This window comes from Salvelinus alpinus, chromosome 12 (assembly GCF_045679555.1).
Source record: "Salvelinus alpinus chromosome 12, SLU_Salpinus.1, whole genome shotgun sequence".
Taxonomy (NCBI): domain Eukaryota; kingdom Metazoa; phylum Chordata; class Actinopteri; order Salmoniformes; family Salmonidae; genus Salvelinus; species Salvelinus alpinus.
In genome coordinates, this window is record NC_092097.1 from 2,520,707 (window position 1) to 2,547,422 (window position 26,716).

The 26,716-nt window shown below is 42.3% G+C and overlaps 1 protein-coding gene across 8 annotated transcripts in view; it reads right to left on the bottom strand.

The window, feature by feature from the left end:
* Positions 1–26,716, bottom strand: part of LOC139535357 (receptor-type tyrosine-protein phosphatase T) — a 504,254-nt gene that overhangs the window by 352,818 nt on the left and 124,720 nt on the right. For all 8 annotated transcript variants that reach the window (XM_071334697.1, XM_071334695.1, XM_071334698.1 and 5 more), the window contains exon 3: positions 7,540–7,811. In XM_071334697.1, the coding sequence (XP_071190798.1) occupies positions 7,540–7,811 (272 nt within the window). The remainder of the gene's footprint in view (positions 1–7,539; positions 7,812–26,716) is intronic.

A 26,716-nucleotide genomic window follows, 5' to 3' on the forward strand; every position in this document is an offset into this window, starting at 1 on the left:
CAGAAATCACAGCTGGAATTGAGTTTGTCCTCTTGATGGCTTCTTTCACAGAATCTGTTATGTGGGCCCTCATGCTGTCCAACACGAGCAATGCCTTGTTCTTGTGAAAGAATCCTCCCGGTCGCTTGCCGTAACACTCCGTATGCCATTCATGCATTAGGCCTTCCGTCATCCATCCTTTCTTGTTGACTTTCACAACAATTCCTCTCGGGAATTTTTCTTTTGGCATCGTCATGCGTTTGAAAATCAACATCGGTGGAAGCTTTTCTCCCGATGCCGTGCAGCTCAGAACACAGGTGAAGTGCGTTTTTTCATGCCCAGTTTTCAGTGTGACGGATGATTCGCCTTTCCTGTTGACAGTCTGAGTGAGAGGCAGGTCAAACGTCAGAGGAACCTCATCCATATTTATGATGTCGTGCGGGCCGATGGAATGGTCCGCTATCTTTGCATCAGTGAATTTGCGGAAGCTTGAAACTTTTTCCTCGTAGTCGGGAGGGAGCTGCTGACACAGACTCGTCCGTACCCTGATGGACAGGCCTTTACGTCTCATAAATCTTAGACACCACGATGGTCCACCTCTAAAATCCTCAAACTTCATTGCGGTGGCGACTGTTTTGGCTTTCAGTCGGATCTGCACAGTTGAAACACCTCGGCCGTCTGCTCTCTGTGTGTTGACCCAGTCTTCAAGCTTATTTTCTAGTTCGGGCCATCTGCTTTTCTTCCCTCTGAAAGCTTTTGTTGTCTTTTTGCACTGAGTCAGTTCCTCACGCTGCTGTTTCCAAAGTCTTATCATCGACTCATTAAGGCCAAGCTCCCGTGCAGCGGCTCTATTTCCTTTTCCAACAGCCAGATCGATCGCCTTCAACTTGAAAGCTGCATCATATGCATTTCTCCATGTCTTTTTATTTATTTTTATTTTTATTTCACCTTTATTTAACCAGGTAGGCAAGTTGAGAACAAGTTCTCATTTACAATTGCGACCTGGCCAAGATAAAGCAAAGCAGTTCGACACATACAACAACACATAGTTACACATGGAGTAAAACAAACATACAGTCAATAATACAGTGAAAAATAAGTCTATATACAATGTGAGCAAGTGAGGTGAGATAAGGGAGGTGAAGGCAAACAAAATATATATATAAATAAATAAAGACCATGGTGGCGAAGTAAATACAATATAGCAAGTAAAAACACTGGAATGGTTGGTTTGCAGTGGAAGAATGTGCAAAGTAGAGAGAAATAATGGGGTGCAAAGGAGCAAAATAAATAAATACAGTAGGTAAATAGGTAGTTGTTTGGGCTAAATTATAGATGGGCTATGTACAGGTGCAGTAATCTATGAGCTGCTCTGACAGCTGGTGCTTAAAGCTAGTGAGGGAGATAAGTGTTTCCAGTTTCAGAGATTTTTGTAGTTCGTTCCAGTCATTGGCAGCAGAGAACTGGAAGGAGAGGCGGCCAAAGGAAGAATTGGTTTTGGGGGTGACCAGAGAGATATACCTGCTGGAGCGCGTGCTACAGGTAGGTGCTGCTATGGTGACCAGCGAGCTGAGATAAGGGGGGACTTTACCTAGCAGGGTCTTGTAGATGACCTGGAGCCAGTGGGTTTGGCGACGAGTATGAAGCGAGGGCCAGCCAACGAGAGTGTACAGGTCGCAGTGGTGGGTAGTATATGGGGCTTTGGTGACAAAACGGATGGCGCTGATAGACTGCATCCAATTTATTGAGTAGGGTTTTGGAGGCTATTTTGTAAATGACATCACCGAAGTCGAGGATTGGTAGGATGGTCAGTTTTACAAGGGTATGTTTGGCAGCATGAGTGAAGGATGCTTTGTTGTGGAATAGGAAGCAAATTCTAGATTTAACTTTGGATTGGAGATGTTTGATGTGTGTCTGGAAGGAGAGTTTACAGTCTAACCAGACACCTAGGTATTTGTAGTTGTCCACATATTCTAAGTCAGAGCCGTCCAGAGTAGTGATGTTGGACAGGCGGGCAGGTGCAGGCAGCGATCGGTTGAAGAGCATGCATTTAGTTATACTTGTATTTAAGAGCAATTGGAGGCCACGGAAGGAGAGTTTTATGGCATTGAAGCTTGCCTGGAGTGTTGTTAACAGTGACAAAAGAAGGGCCAGAAGTATACAGAATAGTGTCGTCTGCGTAGAGGTGGATCAGAGACTCACCAGCAGCAAGAGCGACATCATTGATGTATACAGAGAAGAGAGTCGGTCCAAGAATTGAACCCTGTGGCACCCCCATAGAGACTGCCAGAGGCCTGGACAACAGACCCTCCGATTTGACACACTGAACTCGATCAGAGAAGTAGTTGGTGAACCAGGCGAGGCAATCATTAGAGAAACCAAGGCTGTCAAGTCTGCCGATGAGGATGTGGTGATTGACAGAGTCAAAAGCCTTGGCCAGGTCAATGAATATGGCTGCACAGTATTGTTTCTTATCGATGACGGTTAAGATATCGTTTATGACCTTGAGCGTGGCTGAGGTGCACCCATGACCAGCTCTGAAACCAGATTGCATAGCGGAGAAGGTATGGTCGGTAATCTGTTTGTTGACTTGGCTTTCGAAGACCTTAGAAAGGCAGGGTAGGATAGATATAGGTCTGTAGCTGTTTGGGTCAAGAGTGTCCCCCCCCTTTGATGAGGGGGATGACCGCAGCTGCTATCCAATCTTTGAGAATCTCAGACGACACGAAAGAGAGGTTGAAAAGGCTAGTAATAGGGGTGGCAACAATTTCAGCAGATAGTTTTAGAAAGAAGGGTCCAGATTATCTAGCCCGGCTGATTTGTAAGGGTCCAGATTTTGCAGCTCTTTCAGAACATCAGCTGACTGTATTTGGGAGAAAGAGAAATGGGGAAGGCTTGGGTGAGTAGCTGAGGGGAGGGCAGTGCTGTTGACCGGGGTAGGGGTAGCCAGGTGGAAAGCATGGCCAGCCGTAGAAAAATGCTTATTGAAATTCTCAATTATAGTGGATTTGTCGGTGGTGACAGTGTTTCCTATCTTCAGTGCAGTTGGAAGCTGGGAGGAGGTGTTCTTATTCTCCATGGACTTTACAGTGTCCCAGAACTTTTTAGAGTTTGTGTTGCAGGAAGCAAATTTCTGCTTGAAAAAGCTAGCCTTGGCTTTTCTAACTGCCTGTGTATATTGGTTTCTAGCTTCCCTGAAAAGTTGCATATCACGGGGGCTGTTCGATGCTAATGCAGAACGCCATAGGATGTTTTTGTGTTGGTTAAGGGCAGTCAGGTCTGGAGAGAACCAAGGGCTATATCTGTTCCTGGTTCTAAATTTCTTGAATGGGGCATGCTTATTTAAGATGGTGAGGAAGGCATTTTAGTCTTTGCCATGATGAGGGTGACAAAATTACTACCGTAATCAGAATGATGGGAAGTTTGAGCGCACTCGATTTACGTCACATTATGTAACGGTGCTCAGTTTTTGGCGGCATGAATCTTGTGAAAGCGGGAAAAATCCATAAATTAGCCGCGTCATTGTATAAGCCGCGAGGTTCAAAGCGTGGGAAAAAAGTAGCGGCTTATAGTCCGGATATTACGGCACTTAAAAGCCCTTAGCCAACAATGCAGTTTCAAGAAAAATACCTAAAAAGTATGAAATATTTAAAGAGCAGCAGTAAAATAATAATTAAGAGGCTATATACACGAGGTACCGGTACAGAGTCAATGTGCGGGGGCACCGGTTAGTCGAGGTAATATGTACATGTAGGTAGAGTTATTAAACTATGCATATAGTATAGGTAGCCATTTGATTAGATGTTCAGGAGTCCTATGGATTAACAGATAACATCCCTAGTTATGCGGCTAGCTAGCTAGCTAAATGTACTCAGAGTCAGTGAGAATTTTGCTAGCTAATACAGCCGGTTACCAATGTTGGTGTAGGCCTAGAGAGCAGTGTGTTCTGTGCAAGGCTAAAGAAATAGATCGCTGCTTATATTCATTAATAATCTTAATTTTCAAGCGTTTGGCTGTAGGTGTCCCTTTTAAACGCACTAACACAGTACATGTAAGTTTACATTTGTGAGATTTTAACCTTTGCCACAATCTGTGACAATTACATGGACTAGGCATTTTACACAAAGAGCAATTTGACTAGTGATTCAAATACACGTGATGGTTGCTTTGATGATCAGAACGTGCTGTTGGGACTGAGGTATGTTCAACGCCCACACCAGCAGAAATCCATTTTTTTAAGCTGAAAGCTGATGACCAGAGCTTACCGATGATGTTGTACATTGATTTACATCAATAGGTCATAATTTTTGTCAAAGTATGATATATTTGGCCTTGAAGTGGGAAATCCTACGCTTCGTTTCAGGGCTGGGTTTTATTTGAATGTTTCCACCCACAAGCATGGAATTGTTTATTATTCAGAAACAGCTGCAAAGTTCTTCCTCTTTGCGTTCACAACTGAGCTGAGCCAAACAGCCTTTCGTCCACTTGGCCGCCTAAACCATGAACCAAATTAAAATAGGTTTCACCCGAAAATGATCATAATCCGTTCGATAATTTGTAAATGTTTACTTATTTTTGAACTAGTCTGTATTAAAAATATATATCTCACCATTTTATAAATGCTATAAATAAATGCGTGACATGATTGCATTTTTTGCCTGGTTCTTTTGTGGCAGAAACAAAACGTTTGGAGAGCATAGTGCCACACTGTGTGAATTGGAGTGGTACATGGTGTGAATTCTCAACCATCCCAACTGCTTTAGAGGGAGGAAAGCAGACAGAGAGGCTTTGAACAAAGGACGAGTGAGGTTTTTGATTTCTTGGATGGCAATTTTCTGAAATAGAAAACGTGCGTGAAATGCAGAGAGAAATTCCAATGTAACACACAGTGTGTTTGTGTATCACGTTCATATAGAAACAATTATATTGTCAGCGCTTTGTTGAAATACCTCCTTATTAAAACGCTAAGACAGAATTTTCTAAATGGCCCATCGTCCTTCAAATAACTTGGGCAGGGGGGCGCAAAACAAAAAGGAAACATACATGTGTGTAAAATGTGGCACTTATCTTTTGTGCCAGACCTATTTGTCTAATCAAACACAGAGTGGGGTCTTAGCTGTCAGATTCTTAAGGAGATACCCAAGCCCAATATTTAACAAGCAATCAATTAAAGTCAATGAACTCCATTTTAAGACTGTTCATAAAAACAGCTAAGAAAAAACGGTCAACTCTTTCAAGCAGTGTCATGAAATATGAAAAGCAGAAAAGGTTATTCGATTTACCTTCACACCTAATGTGTGCTTTAGCCTAGGGGTTTTCAAACTTTTCCTTCCCAGGGGACCCCCACCCAGGCAAACATGTCGACACAGGGACCCCCATCATATGATCGCAAAAAAATAAGTTGCATCTTGTCTTAGCATCAGGTGAATGATAATGGTATACTTAATCAAAATGAATCGATTTGGTAGACAGTTTCATTGTTTTGACCTCCCCACAGTTCATTGGAAGAGGAAGTGTAAACTCTAACAGAGCCTAATAGTCAGAAAGGTATCTTGGCGGTGGAGAGAACATGTTTTTGTTGTAAAAAAAAAAGAAAAAATTAAGGTAATTTCCAGCAATTCTACATAGTTTGGCATGGAGCTGAGAGACAACTTGGCAGTTTTCTGCAACTCTATGCACTGTATATACTGTAGTTCAGATATCTTTTTTGTATGCCGTCTATCTGGCTTTGGTCATTTAAGTAGAAACTGAAACAGCTTTTCCATCTGGAAAACTACCACAGACGGCCCGCCTAAGAATTTTCTACACAGACAAAATCCTGTAATTAGCTCGAATGACTAATTTTCTCCATATTAAAAAGGGACAGTTAGAGCTTTTGGCAATGAAGCCATTTATCTACTTCCCCAGAGTCAGATGAACAGGAACAGCTAGCATGCAAACTGTTCCTGTTGACTTCCAGTCATTGCACTAATGCTAGTTAGCATTGGCTCGTGAAACTATTTCTAACTTCCTTCATACTGGACGCAAAGACATGAACATGGTATCCATGATGGTATTCTGGTGTAGCTAGCGGTGTTCATAAAAATAAAAAAATCACATAAAAATATCCCTATAAGTTTTTTTCGAAATTGTATTAATTGATTGCGGACCCCCTGCAGTATCTCGCTGTGAACCCAACTTTGAAAATCAATTATAACTAAAACAAAATATTCACAATATTAGTCTTTCCGCCTCACCAAGGTAATTAAGTTATGCAATACCCTGTACAAGTGACGTGTTCCTACATCATACTTCCCTGTTCATTTCCCTGGTCTTTTGAATGATCTTAATGATTATATCATCAAATTCATGAAAAGCGTGGTCATATAAGATATGAATTCTACTTCTGCCAGAGGCCTTTCATTAAGTTTACACTGAAGACCATTGCGCTACGCTTTTGCCCATTGAAGACCATTCAAAAAGTAAAAAAATTCAAAAACTACAAGGTTACTTTCCACATCAAATAACTGAATTCCATTAACTGAAAAAGGTATCTATTGACATTTTATTTAATTTACACAGAGAAAGAGAAAGAGATGAAGGGGAGATAGAGAGACAGTAAGAGAGAGTCAGACAGTGAAAGAGATAGAGGGAGAGAGAAAGTGTTTGTGAAAGTGGATTGCGTAAGAGAGAGGTGTGTGGGGACCTAATCATTTTCCCTCAAAGGTTATTTAACTTGGCCATTTGCAGTGAGATGGTTTGCCAAGATAATTGTCGCTGGGGTGACTAAACTCCCCACTGAAGTCATTTTTGGAGACCCATTTCAGCGAGAGTTGAGGACTGAAAATAGAATGAAATAGACTCATTGAGGGCCATTTCAGTCAAATTGGATGAAAGTTGCGGTGCACAAAGGTTGCCTCTGCGTGTAAAGCTCCAGCAGATGAAAATTAGCATACCGCTCATATTCTAGAGAGAGAACTAATTACCATGGCAATGTTTCAGCTTTGCCTTTAAAACTTGGATTGTGTCTCCAATGCCATGGGCCCTGGTCCAAAGTAGTGCACTAAATAAGGAATAAGGTGCCATTGGGGATGCAATCTTATTCATGAAGTGAACAACTGTTTTAAAAAGGTCGGCAAATAAGCAGTAATGAACGCGAGGACTTTCAGGGCGAGAAATAGATGGCAGGGCATGAGTATTCCTGTTAGTCAAAAATGATTTATATTCAAGTTTAAGCAATTTCTTAACCCTATTGGCTAGCTAAGAAGACTGAAAATAAACTAATTGGGTTACATTAGGAAATAACTGAGTTGTCGAACCTCATCACACAGGTAAGACAGGCAATATCAATCACAACTAAAATATTAAGAAATCACATTTCCAGCAATAGGCCTACCACACACCGGTTCTGAACAGTGGATTGAGCATGCCTATAGTTGGTGTGATCGCAGTGTCATGAACATATTAAACATATTGCATTACATCAAACGGAGGAAGACAGTCTTTATTTTTTTTTATCCATTGTGGCCCCTAATGAACACCTCACAGATGTATGTGTGAACACTGAAGCTCTCCCCTCACCTGATAGGAGTTAGGCCAGAAGGTGCTGATGGCCAGCTCGGTCTTGACCCAGCCCTCGGTCACCGAGCCGGAGGCATTCCACACAGGGTTTCCCTGGGCGCCGCCGTTCACCTTAATGTAGACATTGAGCGTCCCGGGACTGGAGCCGTCGCGACTGGATAGAGAGTAGTGGAAGTCGATGCAGTGGGTGTCGTTCTCCTTCAGAGTAGGCAGGAGCAGGTGGGCCTTCTGTCCCGACGCCCGGCCGGAGCCGTTCACCACCATGAAAGAACCTATCAGGGACGAGAAAGAACCAAGACGTGAGCTGAGACGAGGGAGGAGTATTTCTGGCCTAGAACAGACCGATTTGTTGTTCAACAGACCTGGGTTCAAATATGATTTGTATTCTTTCAAATACTTGAGCTGCACTTGACAGAGTGCAGCTCAAAGTGAAAGCCCCGCCCCTCTGGCACTATAGGCTCAATCAAACACTCAAAAGTATTTGAAAGAAAACACATACTATTTTAACTCACTATTTGAACCCAGACCCATGAAGTATGAGGAATGCCTGAGGAACAACTACTGCCACAGTAAACTGTTGTACTTGTACTGTAAAATACTATTGAAATGTGCAGGGAGAGAAGAAAGAGAAAGCAAGAGAGCAGAGATTAAAAAGCCGTGTAAAATGGGTGAGATTCAGACAGGAAGAGGGATGAAAAGGTGTGAGAAGACGTGCTGCTGGAGTAACAAAGAATATATTGAGGTGACATATATTCTCAGGGACGTTGCTTTGATAACTGAACATCAAGCCAGGCAAATGTCCACCCTGGCAATATTCTGGCTTGTGTGCCTTACAATATATCCACTACTCTGATGTAAAACAACATACACCGACATACCGAGCGTATGTGGTTTTATAGCTTGACTCACATTTGGCAGTAGGCTATTCTACAGTGGGCAAAAAGTGCTGGGAGAGTTCTGGCATAAGGCATGTGGTCTGAATCATAAAGACTTTTCTTCCAAAGTGTGACAATTAGACGATTAGGTTGAGTTATTACAAAAATGGTCTCTGGACACTTTAAAATCATAATCGCTGTAGATTAACTCGGTAGACCATTCCATGGAAGGACTGATGTAATTTATCTTGATTACCTGATTCTAACTGATACACTTATCAAGGGTAGCCCCTCGGCTTCCATTCAAATCCAGGCTGTATCACAACAGGCCGTGATTGGGGCTCCCATAGGGTGGCGCACAATTGGCCCAGCGTCGTCCGGGTTTGGTCGGTGTAGGCCGTCATTGTAAATAAGAACTTGTTCTTAACCGACTTGCCTAGTTAAAGAATGGTAAAAAATATATAATAGTAATAATAATAATAATTACTAGAACGTTAGCACATTAGCAGCAAGCGCAGCTCCCCTTAACCATAATGAATTCCCTGACACAAATGAGAACTTAAATGTGTCAGTGGAGAGCAAATGACAGGGTTGAAATAACGACAACCTCTTCCTAGGCAAATTTTGTCCGAAACGTTTTAACTCGCCAATGATAAATGGCATCTGCTAATGTAGCTAGGGCCATAGGATGGCATGCGGAATCAGACGATTCATCACTGAAATTATCTGAAGCACATCAATGGGTTATGCACAGAGGACATACAGTATCAATCATCCCAACCTTGGGTCCGGAATCTAGGCTGATAAAATGTCTTATTCGCCTCAGCCACCGCTGTTTTACATCAGCACTCTCGCCAATCCCATCTTGCCAACACACTGACTCACACACACACAAATTGACTCACAGATTCACACACACTGGCTCAAGTGTACACACACATACGTCCATGTTCATATATTTGATTATTTCTTATTGCTGTCGCATTGTCGTGAAAGGAACCTGCAAGTAAACATTTCATTGGACGCTGTATACCACGTGTATCCCGTACATACGACTAATAAAACTTGAAATTTGAAACGCAAAAACTCACACAAACACAAACGTGCACACACACAAAACACAGCCTCTCTCCAGCATCAACACACAGCCAATGTGATGAATGTAAACCAAGGCACCTTTTAACCTCTAGAAGTGTCTACCTGAAATACTGGGGTGTTACATGTCCTCACAAGTTTTACATGGTAGAAGAACCATGGGGTCATATGGAGAGACTTTCAAAATGAACATGAGAGACAGGAAAATCTATAAAAGTGACATTTTGTTGACATGAAAATGTTAGCAAACCATGGCCAGAGGTAAACAAGTTTCAGGGATCTGAACATTGTTTAAAATACATTTTATGGAATTGTCATGAAAATTGGATTTAATATAATGAATTGAAATTTTGGACTTTTATTCCCTGCACCACATGTACAGTGAGCTCCAAAAGTATTGGAACAGTGATAACTTAGTTGTTGTTGTTTTGGCTCTGTACTCAAGCACTTTGGATTTGAAATGATACAATGACTATGAGGTTAAAGTGCAGACTGTCAGCTTTAATTTGAAGGTATTTTCATCCATATCAGGTCAACCGTTTCACTTTATTGTAAATAAGAATAGAATATATTTCTAATAGTAGGTTTGAGGCCCACCTACTCCCATACACACTGATACAAGTGTAATAAAGTACATATTTATTCCCCAGGTGTGCTGTTAAAACTGTGGAGAAATGGGCAGAGTAAAAATAAAAGGCCTATAGGTCGCGGGGTACTCAGATCAATAGTAATATGGGCAGCCATTAATCCAATCAACCGGTGAGTAAAAAGAGCGAAATCGCTCCTGACCAGCTCCACACTGATTATGCAAGGGGAGAGGCCCTCGAGCAACTACAGTACCAACCACCACTAGCCCAGAAATACAGTACCAAACATCATGCCTGTTTAAACAGCTTCTTTCTCAATGTCCATGCTCCTTTTGCCGCAATATAAAGACAATGAATAAGAATTGGCGATGGTAAGACAATAGCCATAGGTGGGCCGAGTGGCAATCATGTTCTCTAACTGTCACTATCCCCAAAAGGGTTTTGTGTTTGTTTGTAGCAGGGATTTACCACCCCCCTTCTGTACTGGCGGATGCTGTTGATACTATTTCAGAGTATTCTGGTCTTTTGAAGAATATTTGTCTCAAATTTAACCTGACTAAACTGTTTGATATTTAGAGCCTGAGTAAGAAGTCGACAGACTCTATGAAAGCCAAGTTTATTCACCCCAAAGGATCGAACAGCTGAAATGACAAAAACACATTTCCAATAGTGGTAATACAGTATATATACCCCAATTTGTGTGGAGTCTCCTCCTTCTCGCTAAACTAATCTCCAAACCTACACAGATTAATGTAAGAAACCCTGCAAACTTCTTTAATTTTGACAAATAGCCCCCACAAGTACTTAATCGAGTGGTGTTTTGGCTAATGACATCAGTTATCACTTTCCTAATGCATGTATTAGAGATACAAAACAGAAAAACATTGATCCTCATTTAATTAGGATTTTTATTTATTTTTATTCTCCACAGGAGTCGTCCCTCCAGGATAGGATTTCCTCTATAAGCTGCATGCCTGACCCTGAATTGGCTCTAGATATTTGTATATCTCTGGCAGACAAACACGCCATAGAGTTAAAAATATAACTAATCCTTGGTTCTCTGTAAAACTTTCCGATCTCATTATGATGAGAAATCAGGCCTGGACCAAGGCTAGAAAAACTGATTCGGTAACTGATTGGCAGCTTTTAGGCAATCGAGAAATAGATGCACTTCCTCAATTAAGAAAGCTAAATCAAGCTACATTCTATGTTCTCTCTCAGACTCTGCTGATCCGTGTATATTTTGGAAAACAGTAAATGCACTGAAGCATGGAAATTCTTCTCCTTCCCTGCTTAAGCAAATTGTGTCAGACTCTGGCATCATTATCAATATGTTTATGCTTTTAAATCAACATTTTATCATGGCAGGCTTTTTATTTGAAAGAAATAGCGGTGTGATTGACCGTGGACAGTCAGGCGACTGCTCTTCCCTCTCCAAGCCCCCCAGTTGGCTCAATGGAAGATCAAGTCAACTTCTAGTGAATCTTTGTTTTCATATTTATTTTTTATGTATTTGTGATGTGCTAGATGCCTTTCTTAAGATTGATGTGGGAAAAAAAGTCCACTCGGGCAGATTTGCTTGATCCTTTCCACTGCTAGCGGAAACTCAAAACACATATTTATTACCTGACGGTGGTTTCTGGATCCATCCCCAGGGTCTGGAAGGTGGCCCATATACGGTACTTCCCCTTCCTAAATGTGGGGACCCGTGTGACCTAAATAATTATCGCCCCATTTCCAAACTCTCTTGCCTAGCTAAAATCTTAGAATCCTTGGTAAATACTTAACTTAGATCTTTTTTAACTATGAAATGTATTCTAAATGAACATCACTCAAGTTTCAGACCTGGTCATAGCACCATTTCTACTGCCACTATAGTTTTAAATTATGTTATTAATTGTATGGATAGGAAGAAACCTGTCTAAGGCTTTTGACACTGTGGATCACTCATGACTAATTCAGAGGATTTATTTAATTGGCCTGAACCAGCTGCGTGTAGCTGGTTAGAAAATTATTTAACGGACAGAACACGGTGTGTATTTACAGATGGTGTTAAATCTGGTTTTCTGGACATTACAAAAAAAAATCCTGACAATAAAAGCCTCCTATTTACCATGGTTCTAGATTAGTTGAATAATCGGCAGTGTCCCTCGGAAGGCCAGTGCACTGGAAACATAGACAAAAGGGTTCAACTGCGAAGCTGTAAATCTGAGACAAAGTGGGGACAGTCAGCTGCCGCCCAGCAGCCCAGCCGTGGAGCAGCTGGGGTTGAAACAGTGCAGCTCCTCCTCTTTCGCCTCTTCTGTTTTGAAGGATTTCAGACCACTCTCCCGTAGAACTGCTCTACTACACCCTGGCTACACCCCCACTCAGGGGCCTGTCCAAGGTCCCAGGGAAAGGAGAGTGCATTCCCAGCCCGTGCCAATGAGCCTCAGCCCATTTCACACATTTAACATGCCCAATTCCCCGGTCCCTTCACACTCCGCCTCCACGGCAAAGGCAGCTGTGGCGGGCTGACGCCACAGAGCCGCGCGGGGTGGACCCCATATGTTCCCTGTCCTCGATGTGTAATGGCCCTGCATGATTCGCTTCCTCTCCCCTCGCCATGCCCTAATTATTGCAATCCAGCTTCATCTGGGGCAATGCCAACACACGTTCGTTCACAGTTTCCCGCTGCTCGTCACTACATACCTTTCTTCATCACAGCAATAGGGCATCAAAGTGACATCGCTCCACTATGTTTTACACATATCCCATAGTAACAGGAGGAAAACGAAGGGCGCGAGACAAGCCCATAGGCTTAGTGTAGGAATTTCACTTGGCCTTTTCAATATCACGCCAGCCAGCCTCGTTGACCTTCTCTTATTGGAAGCTGGATACTATGATGCTGTTAGACAGGGGTGAGGAACAACACCTCGGGGGTCCTCGGCTAATCTGATAAGTGGGAAATCAATAATTGGTACAGCAATGCGCCTGAATGCAAATAGCTTGATCGAGTCGCCGACACCAGTGCCTCCCTCTTGCAGTTAAGCTCTGCCTGTTTCCAAACCTCAATGTACCTCTTAATTAATACAGTAATTTATTGCTTGTAAACACAGCAACTTTGGTATTAAAGAGGAATTGACTTCCAGTTCAACTGGCAGGAAAAGCTTTTAAAGCATAAAAGGTCATTCATTTAGTCACATAATTATAAATAAGGGGGGGGGGGCTTTTGTTCGGCCCTGGGTATTGATATTTTGTAATTTTCTCTTGAAGGTGTGTACACTGTGTTCTATTAATGTATTTGTTTACAACTAATGTCAAATGTTGACAGTTAATGGTTACCTTCTTTAATGGGATATTTAAATAGCTAATAATTCCAACAATGATTTTAGATCTGCGTGGTCATGGACACCAATTCCATGAAGAGATGTAGTTAAGGTCTTAGCTCTGTTACATTGAAAATTGAGTTTAGACATTTGCACAAAACAAAGGCAAATACACAAGTTCAATTTGGGTGAGTGTTTATTTTCAAATAGTTACTTATTCCTATTGATGTTCTTTTCATAATTGTTTCATAAAATACACGTCTAGAATTCCTTTAGAAGGTCTTGTCAGTTTTTTTTAAAACAACAAAATGCTTGCGAAAGCTTGTCGAGAAGTACATTTTTACCTGTTGATATCAGCCGGCATAGAAATAGGTTTTTATCACTCTGTTTGAGAAAAGAAAAATAGATCTTGGTTCTGAAACCACACCGAGACTGTATTATTTTCTCTTTCTCCAGGAACAAAGCACAGCCTTAACCGCTTCGATGGTGAGGCCTCCCTCGGTGGCAACTGCTCCAGTCAGGGCCAGGTTTCTGCAAATTGAACACTTCGCAACTTAAACCTGCTACACAGCACTGCTCAAAGGTGAGTGTTTTTTTTATATTTAAAAGCGGCCAAATCACCAGGGAAGATCATAGCAGCCTCTAATGAGTGAAAGGGGGAGGCAAACTAATAACACCCTCAAATAAATTATAAGCAAAGCTCATCTGCTAACAATGGACATGAAACCTATCTCAACATTGAAATGCAATCAATTTATAATCCTGCCGTCCTGGAGTTCATTCGCCCATTAATAAAAAAGTGAAAGGCATTGTCCATTGTTTCCATTCGGCTGACCTGGGCCGGGTTTCCCAAAAGCATCTTGGAACCTAAGTTCATTGTTAGAACCTTCGTAGGTGCATCGATAAATCTCTGAGCTGTTTCCCAAAACCATTGTTACTAAAGTTGTTCTTGAAAACACTTTTTATTTAATGACTGCCTCAGAACACCCGCTAAGTGTGTAGTTAGATACAGTGCCTTTGGAATTTATTCAGACCCCTTGACTTTTTGGTCACCTCCCTGACAAAGGCCCTTCTCCCTCGAATGCTCAGTTTGGCCGGGCAGTCAACACTAGGAAGAGTATTGGTGGTTCCAAACTTCTTCCATTTAAGAATGATGGCCACTGTGTTCTTACGGACCTTCAATGCTGCAGACATTTGTTGGTACCCTTCCCCAGATCTGTGTCTCGACACAATCCTGTCTCTGAGCTCTATGGACAATTCCTTTAACCTCATGGCTTGGTTTTGCTCTAACATGCACTGTCAACTGTGGGACCTTATATAGACAGGTGTGTGCCTTTCCAAATCATGTCCAATCAATTGATTATACCACAGGTGGACTTCAATCAAGTTGCAGAAACATCTGAAGGATGATCAATGGAAACAGGATGCACCTGAGCTCAATTTCGAGTCTCATAGCAAAGGGTCTGAAAAATTATGTAAATAAGGTATTTCTGTTTTTTATTTGTAAAAAATTAGCAAACATCTGTTTTCACTTTGTCTTTGGGGTATTGTGTGTAGATTGATGAGGAAAAAATAAAAATGTTATCAATTTTTATTCTTATTTTATTGATTTATAAAAATGTTACCCCCTTTTCTCCCCAATTTTCGTGGATTCCAATCGCTAGTAATTACTATCTTGTCTCATCGCTACAACTCCCGTACGGGCTCGGGAGAGACGAAGGTCGAAAGCCATGCGTCCTCCGAAGCACAACCCAACCAAGCCGCACTGCTTCTTAACACAGCGCGCCTCCAACCCGGAAGCCAGCCGCACCAATGTGTTGGAGGAAACACCGTGCACCTGGCCCCCTTGGTTAGCGCGCACTGCGCCCGGCCCGCCACAGGAGTCGCTGGAGCGCGATGAGACAAGGATATCCCTACCGGCCAAACCCTCCCTAACCCGGACGACGCTAGGCCAATTGTGCGTCGCCCCACGGACCTCCCGGTCGCGGCCGGCTGCGACAGAGCCTGGGCGCGAACCCAGAGACTCTGGTGGCACAGCTAGCGCTGCGATGCAGTGCCCTAGACCCCAATTTGCAGTGCTCGAGGCCCCAATTTTATCAATTTTTGAATAAGGCTGTAACATAACAAAACATGGATAAAGTCAATGGGTCTGAATACTTTCCGAATGCACAGTAGCTTTCCAATCTCCCAACCTCATAACTAGATAGCAAGAAACCATTTCAGGCTATCAATCAAGTTAGAGTAGCTAGCTTGGCTAACTATCTAAGCTGACATGTCTGGCAAGGTTGTAAGATTTTTTGAAAAGCAAGCAATAACTAAATGTACTGAATAAGACTCACATTCCTTTCAATATTTTACCCAGATTTTAGCAAGGCTGCAGAGAAGAATATTTAGTTCATAAAAAACAAAACTACCAGTCAGGGGGATGCAGACAGAGGTACGCTTAGATATGCAGAACAATTGACATACAGTACCAGTTGAAGTTTGGACACACCTAATCATTACAGGGTTTTTCTTTATTTTTACTATTTTGTACATTGAAGAATAATATTGAAGACATCAACACTATGAAATAACACATATGGAATCATGCTGTAACCAAAAAAGTGATAAACATATATTTTAGATTTTAGATTCTTCAAAATAGTCACCCTTTGCCTTGATGACAATTTTGCAGACTCTTGGCATTCTCTCAAACAGCTTCACCTGGAATGCTTTTCCAACAGCCTTGAAGAAGATCCCACATATGCTGAGCACTTGTTGGCTGCTTTTCCTTCAATCTGGAGGTCCAACCCAAACCAAGATCTCGTACAACGCTGTTTTTTTAATTTATTTTATTTCACCATTATTTAAACAGGTAGGCCAGTTGAGAACAAGTTCTCATTTACACTCATTTACAGTGAAGAGGCAACTCCGGGATGCTGGCCTTCTAAGCAGAGTTTCTCTGTTCAGTGTCTGTGTTCTTTTGACCATCTTAATCTTTTCTTTTTATTGGCCAGTCTGAGATATGGCAATTTTTTTGCAACTCTGCCTAGAAGGCCAGCATCCCGGAGTCGCCTCTTCACTGTTGACGTTGAGACTGGTGTTTTGCAGGTACTACATTTACATTTTACATTTTAAGTCATTTAGCTGACGCTCTTATCCAGAGCGACTTACAAATTGGAAAGTTCATACATATTCATCCTGGTCCCCCCGTGGGGAATGAACCCACAACCCTGGCGTTGCAAGCGCCATGCTCTACCAACTGAGCCACACGGGACTATTTAATGAAGCTGCTAGTTGAAGACTTGTGAGGCGTCTGTTTCTCAAACTAGACACTCTAATGTACTTGTCCTCTTGCTCAGTTGTTCTCAGTTGTGCACCGGGGCCTCCCACTCCTCTTTCTATTCTGGTTAGAGACAGTTTGCGCTCTTCTGTGAAGAAAGTAGTACACAGCATTGTACGAGATCTTCAGTTTCTTGGCAATTTCTAGCATGGAATAGACTTCATTTCTCAGAACACGAATAGACTGATGAGTTTCAGAAGAAAGTTTTGTTTCTGGCCATTTTGAGCCTGTAATCGAACCCACAAATGCTGATGCTTCAGATACTCAACTAGTCGAAAGTACAGTTTTATTGCTTATTTAATCAGCACACAGTTTAAAGCTGTGCTAACATAATTGCAAAAGGGTTTTCTAATGATCAATTAGCCTTTTAAAATGATAAACTTGGATTAGCTAACAGCGTGCCATTGGAACACAGGAGTGATGGTTGCTGATAATGGGCCTGTGTACGCCTATGTATATATTCCTGTGTACGCCTATGTATATATTCCATTACAAATCAGCTGTTTCCACCTACAATAGTAATTTACAACATTAACAATGTCTACACTGTATTTCTGATCAATTTGATGTTATTTTAATTGACAATTTTTTTTGCTTTTCTTTCAAAACAAGGACATTTCTAAGTGACCCCAAACTTTTTAATGGTAGTGTATATTTTTTTGACAGAATTAAGCATAATGATTATGGCTCTAGATTGCAGGAAAAATCTGTATCAGGTGTTTGAAAAGTGCAAAATTCTCCAAATATTAAAATCATTGTTTCTTGAAATCATCGGTTTCCGTAGTCTTTGACTGTTTTTGTCTCACTGCGAAGCAGACAGCGACTTCCCGTCTCATGATTACCAGCTCTCATTACTAAACAGAACATCAACAGAGATCCATTGGTCACACCTCAATGAGGAAATTGAGTCTCAGTCAAAATAAGGGGCTGAAAATTCTGACAACAATATTGGTCGGGACAAGAGGAACACACTTCAGCCTCATTGACAGTTAGCCCAACGCAGCGTCGATAATCCTCTGGTTAAGCCACAGAGAAAGACATCCCCAACCCACGCCTGGGACTACAACTCCCCAAGGCTCACGCCTATAAAATTAGCACCTGCTTCGATGTTATCTACCCAATAGGCTTGAACTATAGGAGATCAACGACCAATCAAAGTATCAATGGCACCTACACAATGGTTGAGAAGTTTCTTCCTTACATTTGTTCGCCAAAAGCAATCTATCATTGAACACTGTTGGGTATGAAAATATCTTGTGGCAATGATACTGTCTGAATGCCTGCATGGCAACATTTATCACCACGATCCCAGTTGCTGTGGAGCCTAGAGTGGGAAGAAGGGAACGCTGAGATACATTTATCCTGTTTTAGGACTTGCTGCTTTTTCCCAGTCAGTGGGATAATACAAATTTTCCTCCACGTTGTTATCTGGAGTGGGAATTACAGTCACAGGGAGGCGAAAATTACCTTTGTGGCTCCCAGTCCACGGCTGAAGAGCGATGCGGTACGCCCGTGGCGCGACATTGGCTCCGATCCCAACACAGAGGTCAGCCATCATGATGATGGTCTCAGATAGCAGAACACACAGGGCCCCCTCACATCCACTAACTACAGTACTCTCAATCTCTTTTTCCTACAGTACTCTCAATCTCTTTGAGTCCCAAATGGCATCCTATTCCTTGTACAGTATATATATTTTTAAATGTATAGTATAGTGCACTACTTTTGACCAGGATCCATAGAACTCTGGTCAAAAGTACTACACTGTATAGGGAATAGGGTGCCATTTGGGACACATCCATAGTCTGATATAACCTTTAGAATATCAGCTCAAACCTCCATACTGTATTCATCAAATCAAATTGTATTGGTCACATACACGTGATTCGCAAATGTCATTGTGAGTGTATCAACAGTCTTGTGCTTCTAGCTCCGACAGTGCAGTAATATCTAACAAGTAATATCTAACAACGTATACCCAATACACACCAATCTAAGCAGGAATAAATTAAGACTATATACATATGGACGAGCGATGTCAGAGCGGAACGGACTAAGATACTGTAGAATAGTATAGAATACAGTGTATACACATGAGATGAGTAATGCAAGATATGTAAACATTATTCAGTGAATGAGATACTGTAGAATAGTACAGAAAACAGTATATACATGAGTAGAATAATATAGAATACAGTATATACATATGAGATGAGTAATGCCAGATATGCAAATGTCATGACGTTGGCCTGGGAGTAGGTTTATGACAGTCATAAATACCTCTTCCCCCCGTTTTCCTCTCTCTACCCTACTGATGTGACATTTGAAAATCCTTTGGTTAACATAGAGATTCTGGGAATATCAGAAGGTGGGGGGAAATTAACTATATTCTGGTAATCCGACCAATTGAACATATGCGTTGGTACTTAATGAATATGATGTCAGTTCGGTTGTCATCTGAGACATTCTCATCAATAATAGGAGGACATAAACTCTACAGTGGAAAGTCTGCACATTGTAGTTATCAGATTCACATGGAATTGTTGTTTGAATATAAAATTATTGGTGAAGAGATGAAAGTTTTCATAAGGTTAGGTAGGGCTCTGCTCAATCAGTGACCCGCCCCTATGAAGAGACATGGGTTATAAAACTTTTCAAACACACCCTTCTCGCTCCACTATATAAAGCCTTGACGAAAATATAACCTCCTGTTCCGAGGATGTGAGGACGACGGTCCATACGTTAAAAGGACTAACATGTCAACTACAGAACTAAGCCAACCTCAACCTCAGCTTTGGTTGCGAATGGTATGAACTTTGAACTCTTATTCACTACAGAAGTGATACCTCAGAGTTAAGAGTTAGCAACAGCAGCTGCAAACGTGGGCTAGGAAAGGACAGACAGAGTATCCTGTCTACCACACAACGACATTACTACAACGTATTCAATTTACCACCAGAGACATTCTTCAAAGGACAAAGGACTCGGTTGGGCAACACGGCCTTCCATCTACCACCAACCTACCGAAGCGCAGAGTAAATATTTATTGCATTTTCCTTTTCCAAATGGGCGGTAATTTAGAATGCATAAGATACTGTATTTACGATAGAGACATCGCTTCTCCCTTTGTCTTCAGTCTTCCCGCTCTTTCACTCAAACCCAGGCCCCTTTTCTTTTGTGTAACCAGCTGTCATATCTGTTCCGTCCGCTAGGGACGTTTTCCTTTATGACGTAATTTGTAATCAAGGTATGATTCATTCTGTGTATATGTAATTCTGTGTGATTAGTTAGGTATTTAGTAAATAAATAATTAAACCCAATTTTGGATTGCTGATTCAACTTGTTAGCCAGGATTCATGAAGATAACCAAGAATTTACAACTTTTAGATGAGAGTGAATTAAGGTGACAATTAATATTGACTGCTATTGATGTAAAATATTACTAGGTCTTTAAGAGTTTATTCGGAAGATAACAGCTCTATAAATATTATTTCGTGGTGCGCCGACTTTCTAGTTAATTACATTTACATGATTAGCTCAATCAGGTAATATTAATTACGGAGGAAGGATTTTATAGAATAGCATGTCATATCACTTAATCCGGCATAGCCAAAGACATGACATAAACATTATTAAAGTGATTCGTTTTCCATTCCTTAAAGTAGCCAGTGATTCCTAGTCTATGCCTATAGGCAGCAGCCTCTAATGTGCTAGTGGTGGCTGTTTAACAGTCTGATGGCCTTGAGATAGAAGCTGTTTTTCAGTCTCTCGGTCCCAGGTTTGATGCACCTGTACTGACCTCGCCTTCTGGATGATAACGGGGTGAACAGGCAGTGGCTCGGGTGGTTGATGTCCTTGCTGATCTTTTTGACCTTCCTGTGACATCGGGTGCTGTAGGTGTCCTGGAGGGCAGGTAGTTTGCCCACGGTAATGCGTTGGGCAGACTGCACCACTCAATGGAGAGCCTTGCGGTTGCGGGCGGTGCAGTTACCGTACCAGGCGGTGATACAGCCCGACAGGATGCTTTCAATTGTGCATCTGTAAAGGTTTGTGAGGGTTTTAGGTGACAAGCCAAATTTCTTCAGACTCGTGAGGTTGAAGAGGCTCTTTTGCGCCTTCTTCACCACACTGTCTGTGTGGGTGGTTAATTTCAGTTTGTCAGCGATGTGTACGGCAAGGAACTTGAAGCTTTCCACCTTCTCCACTGCGGTCCCGTGGGTGATCAGGGAGTACAAGAGGGTGCTGAGCACGCACCCTTGTGGGGCCCCAGTGTTGAGGATCAGCGGGGTGAAGGTGATGTTTCCTACCTTCACCACCTGGGGGTGGCCCGTCAGGAAGTCCAGGACCCAGTTGCACAGGGCGGGGTTCAGACCCAGGGCCTCGAGCTTATTGATGAGCTTGGAGGGTACTATGGTGTTGAATAAACAGAATTCTTACATAGGTATTAGTCTTGTCCAGATGGGATAGAGCAGTGTGCAGAATGATGGCGATTGCATCATCTGTGGATCTATTAGGGCGGTAAGCAAATTGAATTGGGTCTAGGGTGGCAGGTAAGGTAGAGGTGATATTATACTTGACAAGTCTCTCAAAGCACTTCATGATGAGGTGAGGGCTACGGGGCGATAGTCATTAAGTTCAGTTACCTTTGCCTTCTTGGGTACAGGAACAATGATGGCCATCTTGAAGCATGTGGGGACAGTAGACTGGGATAGGGAGAGATTGAATATGCCCTTAAACACTCCAGCCAGCTGGTCTGCGCATGCTCTGAGGACACGGCTAGGGAGAAGAAGGAGAGCCCACAGTCCTTGGTAGCGGGCCGAGTCGGTGGCACTGTGTTATCCTCAAAGCTATGATGTGTTTAGCCTGTCCAGAAGCAAGATGTCGGTCTCGACGATGTGGCTGGTTTTCCTTTTGTAGTCCGTGATTGTCTGTAATCCCTGCCACATACGTCTTGTGTCTGAGCCGTTGAATTGGGACTCCTGTTAAACTGATAGAGATAATCTCAGTCACTGTATATGTGTATGCGCCTAGATTATTTTCCCAAGTTTATCCCAGTCATATCCCAGTCCACGTGATCAAAACAATCCTGAAGCGTGGATTAGTCAGACCAGCGTTGAATAGTTCGAAGCACGGATACTTCCCAGTTACAGTAAATGCAGCCTCAGGATATGTGGTTTCCAGTTTGCATAAAGTCCAGTGAGGTTCTTTGAGGGCCGTTGAGGTATCGGCTTCAGGTGGGATGTAAACGGCTGTGGCAATAACGGAGGAGAATTCTCTTGGGAGATACAATGGTCGGCATTTAATTGTGAAGTATTCTAGGTCGGGTGAACGAAAGGACTTTAGTTACTGTATGTTCGTAGAATTACACCATGAGTTGTTAATCATGAAACACACCCCTCCGCCCTTCTGAGATATTTATTCCTGTCTGTGCGATGTACTGAGAATCCTGCTGGCTTTACCGACTCTGAGAGCCATGTTTCCGTAAAACAAAGTATGTTACAGGCCCCGATGTCTCTCTGGAAAGAAATCCTTGCTCTAAGCTCATCAACTTTGTTATCCAAAGACTGAACATTAGTGAGTAATATACTCGGAAGCGGTGGGTGGTGTGCGCGCCTCCTAAGTCGAACCAGCAGGCCGCCTCGAGTGCCTCTCCTCTGCCGGCAATGTTTTGGGTTGGCCTCTGGAATAAGTTAAATTGCTCTGGGGAGAGTGAACAAAGGATCTGCTCCAGGGAAGTCATATTCCTGGTTGTAATGCTGGTAGTTCTGGTGAGTTACCGCCGCTCTAATATCCAATAGTTCTTCCTGGCTGAATGTAATAACACATAACATTTCCTGAGCTAATAATGTAAAAAATAGTACATAAAAAGTTTCCTAAAAGGTAGTTGCGATGTTGCCATCTCTCCTGGATATACAGAGATAATAACAAGAGGCTAACGATGGAAACATGTTTTTGCCGATGCTTTATATCGATAAAGGCATGGCCACAGAGACACGAGGGAGAGGTGAGGATATGGAAAGTGTTGTGTGCAATCACCACTCCCTGTAAAATGAATGTATAGTGAACGCAACATGCAAAAATCTCAAAGATTTTATTGAGTTACAGTTCATACAAGAAAAAAGAAAACAATCAATTAGGCCCTAATCTATGGATTTCACATGACTTGGTGGGCATAGTCACACCCACTTGGGAGCCAGGTCCACCCACTGGAATTAGCCAGGCCCATCCAATCAGAAGTAGTTTTCCCCCATAAAAGGGCTCTATTACAGACAGAAATACTCCTGAGCACCCACCCCCCCACCCCCCCACCCGCTGCCTCAGAAAATCCCGCAGGTGAAGTAGCCGAATGTGGAGGTCCTGGGCTGGCATTGTTACATGTGGTCTGTGGCTGTGAGGTCGGTTGAATGGATTACTAAGTTCTCTAAAATGACTGCACATTTTAGTGGCCTTATATTTTCCCCAGCACAAGGCGCACCTGTGTAACGGTCATGCTGTTTAATCAGCTTCTTGATAGGCCATACATGTCAGGTGGATGGATTATCTTGGAAATTGAGAAATTCGCACTAACAGGGATGTAAACAAATTTGTGCACAACATTTTAGAGGAATAAGCTTTTTGTGCTTATGGAACATTTCTGGGATTTTGGGATTTCAGCTCATGAAAAATGGGACCAACACTTCACATGTTGCATATATATTTTTGTTCAGTATAAAAGTATAACAAAGCTTAATATTGTTTTTACATTGGTGATTTATGTCGCTGTGAATTAAACATTAGCTTTCACACATGCCAGGCGTTGATTAATGACAGAACTGAGGTGCTATTTTGTTTTCATCTTGACTCTTTACGATTACGCTCCCCTTTCTGCAGCCCTGCGTAATAAAACAAGTACAGGGTAATTGGCTTTTTAATGGGTTTGCGTATCAATACCATTTGAAGAGTTGTCTCCTCGAGGCTCATTTCCTAAGTCATGCCGCTGTGCGATTCTGAAAAATAAAGCCCGGGACTTAAGCACTGAGCAGTCCTGAGGATCATTCCGGAAGTAACGCTTGAGCTCCCGCTGAAATTGTCTTGTCAAAGATTAACTTTGGAATGCAGAGCAGTGATATGGCACCTCCTTGCCAGGCTCCCACTTTTTAGCGCTGGTGGGGAGATTGGACCGATGGAGAGGGGAAGGGGACAGCCCCATGCTTGTCAGAAGAGGGAAGAATTGGATCCCTTGCTATTGCAGTATAAAGTCTACACTCTTAGAAAAAAAGGTGCTATCTAGAACCTAAAAGTGTTATACGACTGTCCCCATAGGAGAACCCTTTGAAGAACCGGTTTTGGCTCCAGGTAAAGCCCTTTTGAAGTCCATTCAGAACCCTTTCCACACATTCCACACGGAACCCAAAAGGGTTATCCTATGGGGACAACCAAAGAACCCTCCGATTTTTATTTTATTTAACTAGGCAAGTCAGTTAAGAACAAATTCTTATTTACAATGACGGCCTAGGAACAGTGGGTTAAACTGCCTTGTTCAGGGGCAGAACGACAGATTTTTACCTTGTCAGCTCGGGGATTCGATCCAGCAACCTTTCGGTTACCGGCCCAACGCTCGAACCACTAGGCTACCTGCCGCCCCCCAGTTCTGTCAATTGTACGAGCAGAGTGGGGGCTGTAGGTGGAGTAGGAAATAATGGATGTTATCTAGCATGAACTTCCTATCTCGAAAATGGATATAATGACTCGCATATACACATTTGTGTATTACTCATATAAATGACTTCTCAGCAGTTAATGGTGCTTCTTCATATCTAATTGGACTTTATCTGATGAACACATAGAAGACTGTTTAGGCCTATTTGGTATGTTTCTAGAACTGGTCTTGATGTTGGTAAAAGACACTGAACAATGACGAAAGGCGATTTCATGGTGGGCTGCTTTGAACACTGGCTTTGACGTGTGTGTTTCACATACTGTCAAACAGCAGAGAACAGAGGAAGAAGGCTTTTTGAACGGTCTAATTGGAACAGTCCTCTACATGTGTCACTTACTGGCAATAAAAACAAATTCAGAAGCACATAGCAGCTGAGCATGTGCAAATTAATGGATGTTTGACGTCTCTTCTAATAGGTGACCCACAACCACAATTCGGTCTTATGTAGGAACATTTTAAATGGTTTTTGTACATTGGTTAAAAGTACAGACTCAGAGCTACAAAATAGTATATCATACACTGCAGTTGAGGAACAATGGGAAAGTAATTCTGCTTTGAATGTTGATAAACTTGTAACGCCACTTTTGAGAAAATGGACCTTCAATGTTTTGGTACACCTACTGGAGAGCTCTACTTTTTCTATACCCATTCAGCATCGTTCACACCTTCTTCAGCTTTAGCCCCACCCATCTCTTCAAAGATTCACATGTGAGTTCATGTGCTAAACAGAGTGAGTAAGGTAGTGCAGTAAATATTATTGCATGAGGTTTTCTCAGAAAGTGAATATTTTACTAGCTTATTAACTAGGCTATAGGCCACCTCAAGTGTGATGTTTTTATATTTAACTAGGCAAGCCAGTTAAAAACATTTTATTTACAATGATGGCCTACCCCGACCAAACCCTAACCAGGATGACGCTGGGCTAATTGTGTGCCGCCCTATGGGACTCCCAATCACGGCCGGTTATGATACAGCCTGGAATCGAACCAGGGTCTGTAGTGACCCCTCTAGCACTGAGATACAGTGATTAGACCGCTGCGCCACTCGGGTATTGACGCCAGCTCGGGTTCAATATGCAAGGAACACATCAAATATGAATTATAAGGAATTCTGGTGTAGCATTGGGGCCAAAACTACAGACCTTGCCTTCTGTGTACTGGCTAAGAAAGGTCACTGAATTTCATGAGGCGTATTCAATATCATCCACACAGAGAGCAAAGCCTCAGCTCCAGCTCCAGCCCTAGACCAACAACAGAATATCTGAGGCAAAAGGTAACTCTCAAATGGGCTTTCAGATAAGCTGCTAGTCATTGTTCCCCAAGGCTCATAAGGTAAATGCATACAGAGGCTAACATTCAACAAAGGGCATCGATGGCTTGAATTACAGGCCAGATAAAAGAGCACTCAGGTGGAATCACAATGTTATTTCGGCAGATAAGCACGGGGTCCCTGTGGACTGCGGAAAGGCAAACAACTGAACAAAAGTATGAGAGCCTCCGTTTCGTTATGCCACACAATTACTATTAGAGAGGAGCACTTGAGCATCTCGTTGGCTCCCTTACCGTATTGATGTAGTATAGCATCTACAGATACTGCGTCTATTGTGTAACATCTTGGAGCTGGGAGCATCTATAGTAATTCAATATTTAAAAAATATATGTTTAGACAATTTTAATAGAAAAAAGCCAGTCCTGGTTTGGAACTTTAGATCCCTGATTAGTCACAAGGGAGCCAGCCAAGCATTTTATTTTTTGATGGGTTTCCTTTTCAGGGCTGATTTGACTTCATTCAAGTTTCCCTTTATTCAGCCAAAACACACCTGTAACGGGTGTTCTCCTCCTCTTCGCTTGAAGAGGAGGAGTAGGGATTGGACCAAAGCGCAGCGTTGTTATAGGACATAACGATGTTTATTAAAGATAAAGACGAACACGAAAAAAACACTTGAGAATTTACAAAATAATAAACGAAGTCAACAGACCTGAACAAACGAACTTACATAACACGAAGAACGCACGAACAGGAAAATAGACTACACAAAACGAACAAACAAACGAAACAGTCCCGTGTGGTGCAAACATACACAGACACGGAAGACAACCACCCACAACAAACAATGTGAAACAACCTACCTTAATATGGTTCTCAATCAGAGGAAACGTAAAACACCTGCCTCTAATTGAGAACCATATCAGGCAACCCAATAACCAACATAGAAACACATAACATAGAATGCCCACCCCAACTCACGCCCTGACCAACTAAACACAACAAAAACAACAGAAAACAGG